The sequence below is a fragment of the Monodelphis domestica genome, chromosome 4 (assembly GCF_027887165.1).
Source record: "Monodelphis domestica isolate mMonDom1 chromosome 4, mMonDom1.pri, whole genome shotgun sequence".
Taxonomy (NCBI): Eukaryota; Metazoa; Chordata; class Mammalia; order Didelphimorphia; family Didelphidae; genus Monodelphis; species Monodelphis domestica.
The window spans coordinates 135,689,306-135,707,219 of record NC_077230.1 but is presented as its reverse complement, the minus strand read 5'-3'; the positions used below and the strand labels follow the sequence as shown (position 1 = coordinate 135,707,219).

General features: G+C 35.9%; 1 protein-coding gene across 1 annotated transcript in view; it reads right to left on the bottom strand.

Moving 5' to 3' along the window:
- THSD7B (thrombospondin type 1 domain containing 7B) overlaps positions 1-17,914 on the bottom strand; it is a 1,225,997-nt gene that overhangs the window by 42,132 nt on the left and 1,165,951 nt on the right. Inside the window, exons 20-21 of the mRNA XM_001364165.4 lie at positions 14,658-14,775; positions 1,966-2,111 (exon numbers count right to left, since the gene is read on the bottom strand). Coding sequence (XP_001364202.1) covers positions 1,966-2,111; positions 14,658-14,775 — 264 coding nt within the window. The remainder of the gene's footprint in view (positions 1-1,965; positions 2,112-14,657; positions 14,776-17,914) is intronic.

Here is a 17,914-nt window from a genome sequence, read left to right as displayed (position 1 = left end):
TCTAGACCTGGCTTTCAATTCACTGAGACACTTAGCTGCTCCCCAGAATGAAATCTATTTTTTAAAACTCTTACCTTCTCTCTTAGAATCAATACCACATATTGATTCCATGCGGAAGAGAGGTAAGAGCTAGGCAATGGGGGTTAAGTGACTTTCCCAGGGTCACACAGCTGGGAAGTGTCTGAGGTCAGATTTGAAACTAGAACTTCCTGTCTCTAGGTCTAGTTCTCAAATCACTGGGCCACCCAGCTGCCCCCGTAATAAACTTTCAATAAAATGTTTGTTGAGCTAAAATGAAATGCATGATAGCAACAGGATTTATGTATGACCAGCATGCACAAGAGTCTACTTGAAAAAACTGTTTGATACCTAAATGGAAAAAGAATACTCATAAAAAGGGAAATGAGGAGCCAGAACTAGAGAAACAAAGGAAGGAGGGGAGTTCCTCAGGTCAAACTTTGAATAGAAGCACCTAAAAGGAGAAATTAGAGCTTGCTAAGGTCCCTGGTTTCTAAAGCCTCCTTATCCTGGAAACCAGCAATAGCCATTCAGAGGCAAGAATGTGAGACCTCAAATTCCATTTCTCTAATTGCCCCGGCTTCCAGGGAGATGTTCCTGGCATTGCAAAATATTCAAAGAAAAAGAAAAAAATGAGCACAGTTTGTATACATTTTAAGAAGTTTTGTTGACATGGTCTTAACTAATTTATAGTGCCTTATATATAAGAGGGAAGACTGACAAATATGAGACACATTCTTTGCTCTGAGTGGCATTAAAATACATGGATGTTTACTTTTTTTGCATGGTCTTAATAGCAAATTATACTATAATTCCAAAAGGATTTCCAAATGATCTCTGGGCGAGTGTTTTCTGCATTTTTGGGGAAAAAAGCATAATCAGAATTAATTGTTAATTAATTTTAAAGTATGCTTTATCTCATAATATTATTGGAGAGATAAATCAGTCGTGGAAGAATGGGGATTGGGAGGAGGAAGGGAGAGACATTAAGAAGCCAGAGAGAAGCTGCAGGGAGCCCTCTGCTGATGCAGCAAAACCAGTATGCTGTGTGGTGATGTATTGCGAAGTTGCAAGACGTTTATATTTTGGGCCAATAAAAAAATAATCATTGAGGAAAACATAGTAACCTTGCTTCATGTAATAATTTTAAAATATAACATTCATATACTTTTGGTTTTCTGACCATATGCTGGACTAAAAAAACCTAAAAATGATTAATTAATTAAATTTAAATAAATAAATTTTATAGAAATGTTTTTAAAATTTCACATAAATTTACATGTTTGCACTTATTTTATATGTGTATAAATAAATTTAATTTAATTAATTAGATATTAATAATATTAACATAAAAATTTTAAATGAAGCCTAAAAATACATCGGTGTATACACTCACATATCCATGCATTTATCTATCTCTTAACTATAGATATCTAGCTATCACTGTTTATATATACTTAGTGCTATATCTATATTTAGGGATAGATCCCTCTCTCTCTTTATATGTTCCCATGCAGATATCTGGGTATATACATATGTGCATGTATTTAAGTATATTTATGTATACATCCATATATTCACACATCAAGTCCATGGAAACAGTTTTACATTTCTTCCACAGCAGGATATTTTGCTTAATTAGATAGTACTTTGATATTCCTCAGAAGCCCAGGAGAATCATGTGCAATTCATGGGAAGGTCAAATGAATTGAAAGCCCCAGGCCCCAGCTTACAATTAGAGCCTAATGAATGCCTCTTCAGTTTCTGGCAGTGGCATTCTTAGGAAGTGCTCTAACTTGCTAGCATTTTTTCATGGATTCAATTGCATTAAAATATATATGCTTTTCCAGGTCCCTAGTGATGCAAACTGCATCCCATAAACATGCTGCTGAAGCATTTGGGGATGTCACTGGGAAATATTTCTTGAGGCATCATTAGGTGACCTACCTCCAATATACAAGATGACCAGGTGCCCATTACCCAGCTGTAACAGGGCTTCACAGGGCAAGTTTTCTGCTGGGTAAGCTGCACAGGGCAGGGTCGTCCTTCTCCTTGAGCTGGTATAATGATAAACCGTGTCCTGCTTCTTCGACCTGGACAGAATAAGGGAAGTTGGGGGTTTTTGATAAATGTTTTACCAGATGAGAGAACAATATAATAAAATGCCTCTGAAATATGAATGGATCTTCCTAATGTTAGGATCTCTTTATTCAGGGTTGTCAATCTTGCTACAGTAATAACTTAGCTGCTTGAGATCCAAATGAAAGATGCCAAAGGATGGGAATGTAAAATGAGCAATATGATATATGTTTGCTTCATGGATCTAGACATGTGTAGTATTTCCCAACAAGAGTTCTGTGGTGGATGGATTAGTTAAGCATCTTGATTCCTTACTTTTGATCTGAATTTGGCTCAAAACATCATGAAAATATAATATCAATGAATCAGAACCTCTTAGGCACCTACATCCTTCCTTCAGAACAATGGTGCTAAATGAGGGTAACTTCAGAGTACTTGGACCAGCTAATGACCACTGAGGATCATAAGACCTAAGATTTAGACCAAGAAGGGACTTTGGAGAGCCTTGACTCCAAATCCTTCATTTTGTAGATGAGGAACCTGATGCAAAGAGTGGTTAAGAGATTTTCCCTGGTTCATCAAATGTGCAAATTTGTGAGGTGGGATTTGAAGCTAGGTCCTCCTGACTCCAAATCCAAAACTCCTTCTACTACACTCTGGTATTCTCTCTTGGTATTTAGACAGGATTCTACTGTGTACCGATAATATTCCAAGATGTGAATGAAAGATGAACATTCATTCAAATCTCTTAATAGCTACAACTATTTAGAGATCTGGAAACAGTTGGTGGAGACAAACCTTCAAAGTTACATGGAAAAAAATCAGTGGTAGTTGAAGAAATGACACTTTAGCTATGTAAACAGGATGAGGATCCCCCTTCCACCCCACATGTTCTAAAGAAGGACCTTAATGAGACAATGTTGTCCAATCGCCTCATTTTATGAATGATGAAATTGTGGTCAAACTCAGGTTACTTCCTGAAGATCACCTAGGTTTCTTAAGTGGCAGAGTTAAGAGTTAAACTCAGGTGCTTCAAAAAATATGACCCCTAACACAATGACATGATTGGCCTCTAAAAGTGCTTTTGAGAAGACCTTTATTGAAGAGGAAATGCCATTGTTTCATAGTTTGTGGTGACTATCAGGAGTAGCTTTAGACAAAAATGTGACTAAGTCTTATCTTCATCCAGTCTCTTAAATAAAAAGGGAATAATATGAGTCAGATGATATCTATAACTGCACCCTAAAATATTTTTAGAATAAATGAATGACAATATATCAATCAGAAGGAGTCCTGAGCTGGACAGATACTTTTGGACAAAGCTGCCTTCCTCCTATCCTTCCCTAGCAATTGCACGTGAGTAGATAACCATCTATCTTGCTTATAAATGAGAGTGGCTATAATGACTATAATTATTAGTAGATTTAAAAAAAACAGTTCTCTGAATGTTTCTCTGTAATTTCATGCACAATTATGCCTTCCAATAGTAATCATTATTTATAATAATATTTCTCTGTATTTACTCTGGCTAACTCCTTAATGCCCAAAATAGTAAAATCATGTGTACTCTATTTGACTTTAAGCTTCAGTAATTCCATTCAGTTCTCACCAGGCATTTTGCTGGGCACTAGGGATACAGCTTTTCTTTCTTTATTTAGTGAAAAGTACCTGTCTTTAAGGAGCTTAAATTCTACTAGAGGAAAATCACATGTGCACGGATAGGTAAATTCAAAACCACATTCAAGGAATTGCAGAACTGGGGCAGGAGAGTAGGAAAAGGGCCATAGCTTTTAGGGGGATCAAGAAGACAACTTCATATCAGAGGTGGTAGGTGAGCTGAGTTCCGAATGGAGGTGGGAGTTCCAAGAGGCAGAGATGAAAAGGAATAGCATTCCATGCATGGGGACAACCTGTTCAAATGCCTGGAGGCAGGAAACAGAAGGTTATCTATAGACAAGTGAACTGATTTGATTGGAATATAGAATGTTTAAAGAGGACTTAAGAAAAAATTGTGGGAGAGATATTCAGCCAAGCTGAAGAGTTTGGATTTTCTCTTTGAGGCATGAAGAAGGCAGTAAAGCTTCCTGAGTAGGGAAGTGATATGGTCAGCCTCTGTTTTAGTACTATTTAATTTTAGTAATATCAATTGGCAGTTGTGTGAGAGATTGATTAAAGAAAGAACAGCACTTTGAAGGAAAAGCTTAAAGCATAGTACAAATGTGCAATAATGCAAATGGAAATATTTTAGGAAAAGGGAATTGTGTTGCTTTTGGGAGCAGCAATATATTCAATACAAACATAAAGTCCACAGCTTAGGGAGCAACAACTAAAAGAAACATGAACCGTCTGACCTGAGGGTAATGCTCTACTGGAGGTTGGAGGAGACCTGGGTCAATAGTCCCTATATGACAACCTCTGTCCCATAGTGCCTTAACCTATCCCACATATCTCTTGATCTAGCTATGGCTGTTGCTGCAGAAAACAACTTCATCTGAGAAATGAGAAGGATTTACAGGGGTTGGTAATACATTGTTTCTTCAATTATTGCCATGTCTTTGTCACTAAGCCATGCCCTAAAAATGCAATATGGGATAGTGGCAGTGCCTTTTATCAAGTAAACAAGAAGCAAGACATCAACAAGCCTTCTGGTTTTGCCAGCAGCAAGGGCTAAAGAAAAAAAAAAGGAGTATGAGACAAACCTTGTTATCTGTGAAGAGCAAGATTTGTGGTGGTTGGTGGTTAGGGAGAAAGAATTTCTTGAGGTACCAAGCATGAGTATATATCTGCTAGAACATGCTTCTCCACCAGAATAGACTAGAGCAACTTGGACTTTGTCTGGATGCTGAAGTTAGAGTTCCCTTATAGCACTTGTATTCCCTCAGAACATAGAAACAATAAAGTTTAGCACTTAGTTAACAAAAACAATCACTAAAGTAGAAAGCTACAAAGTGAACCCCTTTAGGTGGCTTATATCAGAAAAAGAAATTCCTAGGCGCAACTTTCCTCACCACATTTGGGATAAGTCATAGCCAGGCTTGATGAGGATTAAGAGTCAGTGAAACAAACAAACAAAAAAATAGGTTCATAAATAGAGTCAGTATCCATGGAATGACTGGAGGACCTTCTTAGCTATCATTGCTCATACTGTTTCTGAATAGAGTAGTAAAGGATATTCACCGGAAATTCAGATTTATATAAGACCAACAAAATGCAGTGATGCAAAGATGAACAGTCTATGTTTTAGTTAGGTATTTATTTTCTCCACTCTGACTCTCCCTTTTCTTTTTTCATCTCTTGAGAGAAACTAAGTTACCTTATAGTTACCTATACTAGCATCAAAATAATGCTTTAAAAGTTTTCAAATATAGCTTACTAGGCAAGGAAAAAGAGACCTTGGAGAAGATATAGTCAAAGTAAAACAAATTAAAAGCTGTGTCTTCCTACTATGGCCTTGAGAAAACCATCAGTTCAAAGTGTTCAGACACCACTTATTTATATGGTGACAAAATTATTGCCATTCTGCCAAGTAGTTAATGGTATAGTGAATTTAGTGGGCACCAAATTAAAATGCAAGGAATATTTAATAAAATAAATGAATATACAATAAAACATAGATGATATTACATTTCAGAACCAAGTCAATATGAGGTCTAAACTAGATTAAAATAAAATTGGAAAAGATTTAACATAATAAATAAAATACAATAAAATAGAGATAACACATTTCAATATGTGACCCAATGATTGTTATGTATCATTTAGTGTCCCCTCTATTTCTATTTGAATTTGTCACCAGTGCCTTATGACAAATTTTGTGAATTGCTATAGCCCAAGACATCCATTCCCTGGTCTCAGTTTCCTGATAGGCTCATCCACCTCCATGGAGGATGGCCAACCCCACATTGGATAGCTTTCTGACTCAGTAGGAATTCTAGTGTTTATGTTTTTCTGGAACAGTCTTTAGGTATTTTGGATAACTTTCATGTCACAAGGAAGCACTACGGTAGAATTAAACAAATATTTAATTTTAGAAAAAAAATCAATGGAAAAATGGAGCAATATAGATTTTGTTTTATGTAGATTGAAAAGTAACAATAGATTATGAGAAGGAAAAAGAAACTACTCACATCTACTTTACACTTGTTTTCTCAACTATGAAGAGTTCAGATGGGGAAGGAGCAAAAATGGTTGAGTGGGAAATGAAACCCATTATGAGATGTTAAGAGAGTAACCAGTTACCCTCAATTTTCCTGGTATGAATTAAGTATATTTCAGTTTATGGAAATAATTTATAGATGTGATTGCTGGACCTTTGTAAGTGATTATTAAAGAATGATAGAGAATTGATAGGATCTTACTAAAATAAAAATGTTAACTGTTTTCATGATCATCAAAAAATCCATTCTTTTTTTTAAACCCTTACCTTCTGCCTTAGAATATTGATTCTAAGACAGAAGAGTGGTAAGGATTAGGACATGGGGGTTAAGTGACTTGCCCAAGGTCACACAGTAGGGAAGTATCTAAAAAATCCATTATTTGAGGAGGGATACTTCAAACTATAAGATATGAATTTAATTTTGATGACTATTAAACTTATAATATCTATTATGAAATTTTTCAGTATCCTGCAAAGGAAGATATAATTACTAAGAAACAATATGGATTCCAAATAATGCCATTCTAAACTAATATAATTTCAATTTTTGACACAGTTACTGTAATATTAAGTTAGAGGAATGCCATGGAAGTATGACTTTTGATAAGGCATTTGACGTTTTCATATGATGCCCTTATGAACAGATACAGATTGTATATTAATTCATACAGTTAGAATATATTTGGTAGAATATTGGACCTGGAGTCAAGAAGCTAGGAATTCTAATTTTCCCTTAGACATATTCTAGATATATAACCCTGGCCAAATGACTTGATTCCTCTGAGTTATTGCTTCCTCATCTTATTATCACTAGTGTCCTGTTGAATGAGGGGAACAATACTCATTATTATAAGGATCAGAACAGATTGTAAAAAATAGCTTATGGGGTTGTATCATATGAATGTGAGGTCTTAAATGCATTATAACTACAGAGTTTTAGTTAATGGATTGCTATTTACCTGAAGGGATATCTCTAATGGCATGCTACAGAGTTCTGTGTCTTTGATCTAGTTCTGTTGGAAAATTTTATCAATTTCTTGATTTAAGGCATAGCTATCATGCCTATCATATCTTCAGATAATACAAAATAAGTTTTGTTTTGAGTAATAAAATTAAGACTAAAGAGATTGTTTTTAGGAGGAATGTCATTATTGAAACAAAAACACGATATTTAAGATTTATAAATGTGAAGCCATGATCTTAGGTTAAAGATCAAGAGCATAAGTACAGGATGAGGGACATGTGGCTAAAAGGATATTCATGAGCTAAAAAGACAAGGCTTTGGATTGTAATAGTGTGATGAGACAGAAAAAAAGTGAAAAAATCTAATTTGCTCCTAGTTTAGCTGTATTCATAAAAGTATAATGTCCAGAATAAGATAAGTGACTGGTTTTCTGACTTGCTAGAGGTTCTCTTGGTCACAACACATTTGGAGTGTTAGGTAAAATTCTGTATGTCACATTTTAGAAAGGACATTGACGAATTTGCATTCTTCCTAAAGATGAGGGGAACCAAGAGGATAAAGGCATTCTGAATCAGGACATGAGAGGACTGATTGAATACAATCTTCAAATTATTTTAGAGAATAGAATACTTAGGGAGGGAATGGGGTTCTTGATAATCTTTAAATATTCTAAAGCCTATTATTTGGAAAAAAGAATATGGCAAACTTCAATGCCACTCAGTGTTCCATGGCTGCATTGTACCCAGTGAACATCAAGAATGACCCTTGGAATAGCTCATCATGGAAAGCCAATTCAGCTTCTATGGTCAGAGAAAGTGTTGTCAGCAAAATTGATGCCATTCTCTTTATATTTCAGTTAAAACTTGTAATATTTATTGAGAAAGGAAATTTCCTTTCTCAATACATATTACAAACTAGAACCATAAATTCAGTGCCTATAGACTTTAATCTTTATAGAGACATTCCTACATTACATTCTAGACTGTTTTCAAAGATCTTTATTGTTAGAGCAGATCATAAGATCATAGATTTAGAGTGGAGGAACAGCAGAAGGAGTTGCATCCTAATTGCACTAAATAGTATGCTAACCATTCATTCTGGTTACAAGATCTTCCATTTTGTATTCTAAATTGGCATCAGTTTACTTGGTGTTTTCCTGCTATGTGGTGATGAAAGATAAATGAACTGTGCAATGCAGTGGTATACTCTGTACTTTCCCTCCAAAATGCTAAAAGATCTCAAAGAAGACCTCTAGAACAATAGGTGAAAGACCTATGGGAGTTCACTGACAAAAATGGCAAAGGGAAAGGAGGCATGAATGGTAATCTAATAATCTGCATTGATAGAAGAAATAGACACATTAGTCAGACTGTAGATCAATTGGAGTATTACAATTTATAAATGGTTTCCTTTAACATTCCTTGGTTTGAGAAATCATAAGCAATTTATCATTTAGTACTGTTTTCTGAACATAGTATTTATGTATCCTAACAATCTATAACTGAAACAATTGAATGAAATCTGTAGTTCTCATTTCTTTTCATTACAATTTTTAATAGAATCATAGAACTAGAAGGGACCTCAGTAGCCATCTACTTCAATCTATAAACTATAAGAATCCCTACAATAACCTACCCAATATGTGGTTTTCTTGCCTCTGCTTGAAGCCCTCTGAAGAGAATGACGCTTGAGGTAGCATATCTCATTCTAGTAGAGTACCAGTTTGATGAAGATTTTCATGATAGCAAACCTAAGTTTACCTCTTTACAACCCAGATCCATTGCTTCTGGTATATTTATGGGAAATACACCAAGGAAAAGTTGGACAATCCTGGAAATTCTTGCTTACTCAATTTAATAGTTTGTCAGGGTATCTGACCAGTTGGTAGCAATGTTTGACCAAAAGTTCCACCAAACTTTCTACAGAAAAATGATAAAGTAAGACTGGACGGTTTCTTCTTGTTTGTTCTTGAAGTAGAAAGTAGTTAGAAAGTATTGGTAATCTTGGGCAAATGTAAATCATTCTCTTCTTATGTGGGGAAATTGCATGCTACATTATCATTGTTATCATTGGCTGGAAGGAGTCATCTGGGACACCCTGAAGGAAGGTTGAATTTTATACCATGTATAATATTACCACACAACTTTAAAAGTTGAATTCAAATAATAAAGCAAGAAAAAAAATCATCATTTGGAATGAATAACATTCTTAGAGTGTTATCGGTTAAATAATAATTATGAATTATTCATGTTATGCTAAATTTAGGGAGTTCTCCATTCCAGTGAACTGATGAAAATTCAACAGACAAAGAACATGACTAATCCAAATATTAAGCTTTTCTGTTACATGCTTTGATCTTTGAAATCCATCTAAGAAGATCCCTTAGTGGGAGCTTAGAATCAGTTCTCTCTCTAACCTGAAATAAATTGGATTCTAACAGTTTTGACCTTGAAATCTTTAAGACAATTAGAAAGTATGTGCCAGGCATCAGGTGTACATTAGCAATGCAGTCCAGATGCTTGGAAAATAACATAGCTGCCTACTTCAATTTTTTCCCCCTAGATCAATTGAGTTTTGTTGGTTTGATGTGAAAGTCTTCACTCGTGGGGAAAGTTATCTGGCATCTGATATGTCAGAGTTTGCCTACCTGACTATCGATTTCATAAATAGAGGCAACTTTTGTATTTCACTGTGAGTAAAGAAGCCCGTTGATAGTCCCAGGTGTCAAAGGGTGACTCTTGTTTAATTTGCTAGACTATCTCTCCTAATTTATTGTGACAAAGTACATCGTTTGCTCTTGTCTTTCCCTTAGCCCAGTGGGCTCAGATGAAAGATTGTAGACACTGTCTTTTAAGAGATAAGCCCAATATAGTAGTTTTTTTTTCCCTGTTGTGAAGTTAACCTCTGTTTTAAGAAACAAAGGTTAATTTGTCTGGTACAAATTTTCTTACCATTGCTTCTCTTGGTTTATGGTTTTCTGGGTCTATTTCTGGGTGACTATTAAGACACAATTAAATAAGCTAGTCTCTTCCTTTGGGAAACATTGCTAAATTATGTTATGCCATAAGGGTAAAAATTGAAGCCTTACTCATGGGAAAAATAAAGAAGATAATTCATTAGGACCCCTGAAGGTTTAGGGAAGAATCAGGGACCAATGCTATTTTGGGAGAGGAGGGACAAAGAGTTCAAGCTGCTCAAGCTGAGCACAAGGAAGGTTATCTAGTGAATGTCACTCTGAAATAACTATGTATTTGAAAATAAATTTACCTTGACTTCTGTCTTAGAATCAATATGTGGTAAGGGCTAGGCAATGGGAGTTAAGTGACTTGCCCAGGGTCACACAGCTAGGAAATGTCTGAGGCCAGATTTGGACCCAAGACCGCCCACATCTAGCTCTCAATCTACTCAGTCCCCTAAATATATATATATATATATTTTAATACCTGGTTTAGAAAATCTCATGGCACACAGCTGTGTCATTTTTCTTTAAGCCCAAACTCCATGGACAGGCCCATAGTGGCACACTTGACTACTCATGTTTGTCATAGCTATACAACCATAACTTCCCAGCATCTCAGGGATCTCTGCTTGGTCCTGTACTGTTTACTTTATTTATCAGATGACTTGGTTAATGACAAAAATGACATGCTTTAGAACTTTACAGCGAAACAAAACCGGCAATTGGACTCTAATATGGGAATACAAAAAAAATATGACAAGCTAAGCCATTGAGCTTACTCTGATAAAATGAAATTTGATAGGGATAAATGTAAATTTTAACAACTGGTCCATTAAATCAATTTTACAAGTATAAGATGGGGGTAGGATTGTTAGATTGCAGTTTGTATGAAAAAGATTTGGAGGGTATTAGTGAACTACAAGCTCAACATGTAAGAAATGTAATGTGGCAGTAAAAATATCTAATGTGATCTTGAACTGCCTTATGTCATTGTTATTGTTGTTCTCTTGTTCATTTGTATCCAACTCTTTATGAATCCATGGACCAAATACTGCCCAAATACTACATTTTTTCTTGGCAAAGATACTGGAGTGGTTAGCCATTTCCTTCTTCAGTGGATCAAGACAAACAATAGTTAAATGACTTGCCCAGGGACACACAGAAAATATCATTAAATCATATCCTGCAGTAATAAATAGGCAATAATTCTTTTGTACTTGCCCTATTTAGATCATATCTCAAATGTGCTAAGAGACACCATTTAAGAAGACTAATAAACTGAGGAATATTCAGAGGCAGCAGGAATGGTAAAGACTTTCAGTCCATGTCATGTGAGGAGTGGGCATAGAATTTAACTTGAAGAAAAGATTCGGGGAGATGAGATATCTCTGTTCAAGCACTTGAAGGATTGTCATGTGGTGAAAAGGGATTAACTTTATTCAGTTTTTCTCTGGAGTGAAGATGTGGCAGCAATTGGGTGAAGTAACAAATAAGAACATTTAGACCTGATGTCAGGAAAGAGATCCTCGAGATTGAATCTATATACAGTAGTGGAATGAACTGTCTCTAGAGGATCCTTCCAATTCTAAAGGTTTGATTCTATATTCTAACCTTACTAATCCAGATTCTCTGGGAATAAGTGAGTGAAGGAAACATCACCATTATATAATGTTTTTTAAAAAATATTAAATTTTATTACTTTCAAGAAAAGGCATTAACCCAACTAATGGCTAACAGAGGTCTTACTGGTCCTCCTTGAAAGCTCAGGTGTTATTTTACATGTCATTTTCTATGTTAGTCCTTTCCTAATCTCTCTAGTTGTAAGTGTCCCACTACATTCCCCCTCAAAAGATTCTATTTACTTTTTCTATATTTTGTATTTACTTATTTACACATTATATTTCCCAGTAGAAGGCAAAGTTATTTAGAGCAAGGAATTTTACAATTTTCTGTGCAATTCAAATACTTAACCAAGTACTGTACACATATTAAGTGCTTAATAAATGCTTAGTAAATTAGGTATGTATCATTTAAATAGGGTATATTTTATATGCAAATGAATACAAATGTGTTGCATTCAATGTTCTTATAAAACAAGTAGGCTAAATTTGCCATGTCCTATGTCTTCTGACCCCATCTAATGCCAGTCTTGTTTATATTATGAATTTTTTCACTGAATCTGTTTTTCAAACAAACAATAAATGCAAAAATAAATTTCATCCAATCTACCAGTTGATCAGGAGACTTAGAGTCAGTGCTTTAGAGCTAGAAATCACTGAATCCAATTCCTTCATTTTGCAGATGTAGAAACCAAGGCCCAAAGAAGGATAAGTGACTTGTCTAAGGTCAAAGCCAGACACAGATAGCCATATGTCTATAAATTCAGTTCTTTTCCCAAGGCATAACAATTTGGTGTTTCATCGACATAAATGAAGACTTGGAGGGGCAGAGCCAGAGGGCACATTTCTATAATACCTTTGCACTGGTATGCCCAGCCTAGAATGGTCTCCTATGTCACCTCTCCACTTCTCAGAAACATTCGCTTCCTTCAAGCTCAGTTCAAATTATACTTTCTGTAGGAGGCCTTCTTGAAGCACAAAACCTTCCATATCTACTTGTCTACATGCTGGTACCCCATTAGAATATAAGGTCAGTAAGGACAAAGGTAGGTTTCTTTTTTTTTATTCCCAGAGATAAGTAGAGTGCCTAGTACATATAGGAACACAATACAGTGGGGAAGAATAAAGAAACTCTGTGGTTCTAGTTAAGTTAACCTCTCAGAAAAGGAGAAAGTTGGTCTAAATTATTTCTACAGTCCCTTTCAGTTCTGTCTATTATCCTATGTTTCAAGAATATTCCATGTAGTTATAAAAAGTAAGAATTTAGTAAATGCTTACTGATTAAATGATTAATATAGTAAATTTAATTTGAAAAAAATTATTAGTCAAAGGAGATTATGGTTTTTTGAAATGACATAGTCTCAACTTCAAGGTGATCACATTCTACTAGGGCTTGCTCTAGAGAGATCGGCACGTGCACTGACAAGTGTATTATAAGGATGTGATAAGTGAGATCCAGATAAAGTCCCCTAAGAAAATATGAGGAGGGAGAGAACACTTTTAGCTCCTGTGTCTATATTGACCATAGCTAAGGCCAACAAACAGAGATAATGTGTGGTCTTTGCTGTTTGAAAGACCAATTGTTTATAGCCTCAAAAATCCTACAGATTGCTATGTCCTTTGGCCATGAACTGACATTGTGGTACAAATGGGAATATAGGGTCCTTTGGCAAAATTTCCCCAATGGTCTACTAAGCCTTTGGCAATAGGAGAACACACAGACTTTTGACTCCTTTGAAACAAATGAGGCCACTTAGGTGACAGCACAAAAAGCCAACACAGGCTACTCCTTTGTAGGGAGAAGGCATCTCCCTTGTTCTGACAACAACATGTCCAATCTTTTGGTTTGGATTTCATACAAGCCTGACATGCCATGTTAATGACTCCCCTGATGACTCCCAGAAGAAAGTAAACGGAGTCTCTAATAGTGGTGCTCTGAAGCTATCACATGTGAAACTGAAGGGTTTCTGAACAGCACAGGTCCCAGAAATGGAGCTTTAGGGTCTGACGTTCACCTTGATCTGCTGGGGTCCTCTTCAGTCTCTACTAAATTATAAATTCCACGAACTCAGCATTTTTTCTTTAAAATTTCCCTAGTGCTTAGCACAGTGTTCTGCTCTACTAGTAGTGTGTGTTTAAGTCATGTTTGGTGATTTAAGTTGAATCTAGATCCGACAAAGTCCAGGATGTTTGAGCTGTAAGAAATGACTAATTTAATGTACTAATTCTTGGACTTTCATAGAATGGCAGGTTGTTGTGTAATTTGAATCTGTTACCCTAAAAACTATGATCCCCAGCAAAACTATGATTTCCAGCACCCTCCTCTCTTCTTGTCATTTTGTGTTGATGTAAACAGGAGATAAATTTGGTGGAATTCCCTCTCTCAGCCACTTTTTCCTTCCTGTGGTGGCTTTGGTGAGGTGGATTTTTTTTTGAGCTGGTAGAAAACATAGTCACATGGTTCTATTTTGTCAGATAACTTTATAAAAATAATACTTGAAGTATTGTACATTAATTTAATTCTTTTTTTTTAAACCCTTACCTTCTGTCTTGGAGTCAATACTGTGTATTGGCTCCAAGGCAGAAGAGTGGTAAGGGCTAGGCAATGGGGGTCAAGTGACTTGCCCAGGGTCACACAGCTGGGAAGTGTCTGAGGCCAGATTTGAACCTAGGACCTCCCGTCTCTAGGCCAGGCTCTCAATCCACTGAGCTACCCAGCTGCCCCCCATTAATTTAATTCTTACACTGTTTAGTGAGTTATCTTATAATTTGCCCCAGCAAAATGTCATCTGCACTTAAAAAGAAACTATTCAATATGCTTATAGGAGGCTTAGAGGTTGATGGGGAACAGAACATAAATACCTCCATGGCCACAGGTCTGGGAGCACTCACTCCAAGAAGTCCATTCTGAGAGCTGGCAGTTCACTGCACATTCCACTAAGCACCGAAGGCTCATTTTCACAGGTCTTTCCAAGTTTTGCTGCAAAGAGAAATGAAAGAAATTCATTACTAGTTAGTTGGTCACATTTCCACATTGGAGAATTGATGCTAACTGATAATATGAGACTGAACATTTGCTAATCAACCAGTATATTAAGGATACCTGACATTCAGTACAAGATAAATTTATTTATGCTGTGAGAGTTTTAACCAATTGATAAAAGAAAAAATAACTTTGAAAAAAATTTTCCATAGATTCTTTAGTTAAAGGAAAAGTACAGAGAAAAGAAGAAGGATAGGTTAAAAAAAGAATGAAATTTAAAGATGGATAAAAGAAAAAATGGTATGGGATAAAGTGGGAAAGAATAAACTGTGTGGTTCTAGTTAGGTCACTTAATCTCTCTGGGCATTAGTCTACTTAATAGAAAAGGAGAAGGTTGGACTAGATGATTTTTAAGATCCTTTATAGTTCTATGTCTATTATCCTATAATCCTAGGTTTCAAGAGTATTCTCTGCAGAGTTATAAAAATCAGTTTTATATACACACAGTACAGAGAAATACTTCAATGACAGATTTCAGAATTTAGCTGGTGAAACCAGAAGCATGAAAAAGGTTGAATAACACATATTGCCTACATGGCTGCCAGCCACTGAGGAAGTAGGCAGTTCTGTCACCTAGGGAATTCATCAGCTAGTGAGGAGCAGAGGAAAACAGACTGAATTAATATGCTTTCAGCCCTTGGCTAGGCTAAAATGGTAACACACAAAGATTAAATAGCAGATTAAACAAAAGGTGGTTCAAGATGATAACTGTGTTAAGTCAAAAATTACAAAGTATCTGGAAAATTGTTTAATGAAGTGTAAGAAGAAGTTTTTCACTGTTTAGGAAAGTATCAACTTTCTTTCTGGTTATACAAGAGAAGTTATATGATTAAAAGGATCATGGGAAGTTACCCACAGGGGAAAAAAACAACTCGATGGGAAATAGATAAAATAGAGGTTTGTGTCATCTCTTAATAGAGCACATAGATTAGATGGTCAAACCTGCTAATGAAAAAGGGAGAAAGGCTTCATGGAGAGGAGTGACCAACAAAGTGGGTATCCCTCAATTCTGAAAAATGTTTTTTAAAATTATGTTCCAATGCTAGAAAACTCCTCACCAATGCAGATGGGCAACTATTCTGTAACATAATCTTAGAGAATTGCTTGCTGTCACACAGAGATTAAATGACTTCCTCAGCTTCACGCAGCCAGCATGTGGCAGAAACAAGACTTGAACCCAGGTCTCCCTGGCTCTGAGGTCTGTTCTCTGGTCTGTGGTAAGCCTCATTAGAAGACCATTAGCATTCAATAAATCTTCAATGTTGATCAAGGAATGAGAAAATAGAATATTCAGATTTATGTTAAAGTTAGATAGATATTTAGCCATGCAGTTAAATGGAGAACTGTTACAAAAGGCTATCAGAAGGTTTATTTTGCTCTTCCATAGTCTGTTTATCATGTAACAGAAGACCTTTTTAGAGAAGAACCCTCTTAAAGAATATTGACATTTAGTGGAAAATCCCTGCTATAGACTGTGCCTTTCATTTGAAAGACACTGGCATTTATTCATTCTGGCAGGAAATGGGATTTCTAAAGTGCGTGTGTGTGTGAGTTTTTGTGTTTACATACACATTCCTGCTAATCAGTGAGATCACGCAGCAAACTTAGCAATTTAACACATGGTCCATACCATGCTCAAAAGGAATCCCCAAGCAATATTTCTGACAAATGACTATCTTTTGTGTGGTTGAAAATTTCCAATGGGAATCCAGCACCTATTAAAGTAGCCCATTCCTCTTTTGGACCTCTCTAATTGTTGGGATATTGAGCCTAAATCTGCCTCTTTGCAGCTTCCCTGGGTATCCCTGGTACTGTTCTCTGGGGGCAAAGAAACAGTACAAGCCTAACACAACTTCCATATAGAAGTTCTTCAAATACTTGAAGGGAAGTATTTTGTTCCTATGCCATTTATCCTAGTTTCTTCAAAATCTGATCTATTATATCCAGAACTGAATTTAATGTTTCTATTCATTACATGTAGACTAATTAAAATATCTATTTGGAATGTTAAGGTTATTTATAAAAGCATATCACTCTTATACTCTTATTGAAAGGCCTCTAGATATTTATTAAGAAGGTCTCATCAATCCCTCAAATTCCCCTTGTTTTTCTCCAATATTTTCATTTCTAACAAAAAAGTGAGAATTATTCCATTAAATGGTTCCTACATAGTCACCTTCTTTTGCTTTCAATCTTTTTTCTCAATCTAGTTCATTCTCTTCTCCCAGGCTTATCTCATGCCTTTCATTTATTTTCATTCTCTCCCTATCTGCCTATTCTATCCAACAGCCTATGAACACACCCATATCTCTTCATCCTGAAAAAAACCCAACTTGCTAAATTCTTCCATCTCTGCTATTATCCTATATTTCTTTTCCTTGGAGCTAACCTCCTTGAAAAGGATGTCTACAAAAGGCGCCTTGATTTTCTTTCCTCTCACTCTCTTCTCAATCCCTTACGATCTGGCTACTGACATCATTCCACTGAAACTACTTTCAGCAAAGTCACTAATGATCTCTTAGTTCTCAATTATCTTTTCCCAGTTTTCTCTCTCTGCAGTCTTTGACCTTATTGATCATTTTCCCTTTCTTGATTCTTCCTTCTCTCTAGATTATCACGATCTTCCCAGTTACTTAGGCTCACAACTAGGTGTCATCCTTTACTCTTTACTCTCTCAAATCCTCACCACATGTCCAATCTGTTGCCAAGGCATTCCAACTTTGTCTTTTTTAACATTTTTCTTTTATATCCCCTTCTTTCCTCTGATGCTGTGATCATTCTGGTGCAGGTCCTAATCACCTTGTCCCTGAACTAATGCAATAATCAATGGTTTGGTCTTCCTGTCACAAACCTCTCAGATGTCAAATCACAGTTCTGACCATGTCACACACACAACTGCCCCCCAACATACATAAATTCAAGTAACTATTGTCTCCAAGATGAAATATAGAATTATCTGTTTGATGTTCAAAATTCTTCATAATCTAGTCATCTCCAACCACATTCAAGTATTCTTATCCTTTATACCCCCTCCTCTATAGCTTTTGATCAAGTGACAATGCATTTGGTATTCCTT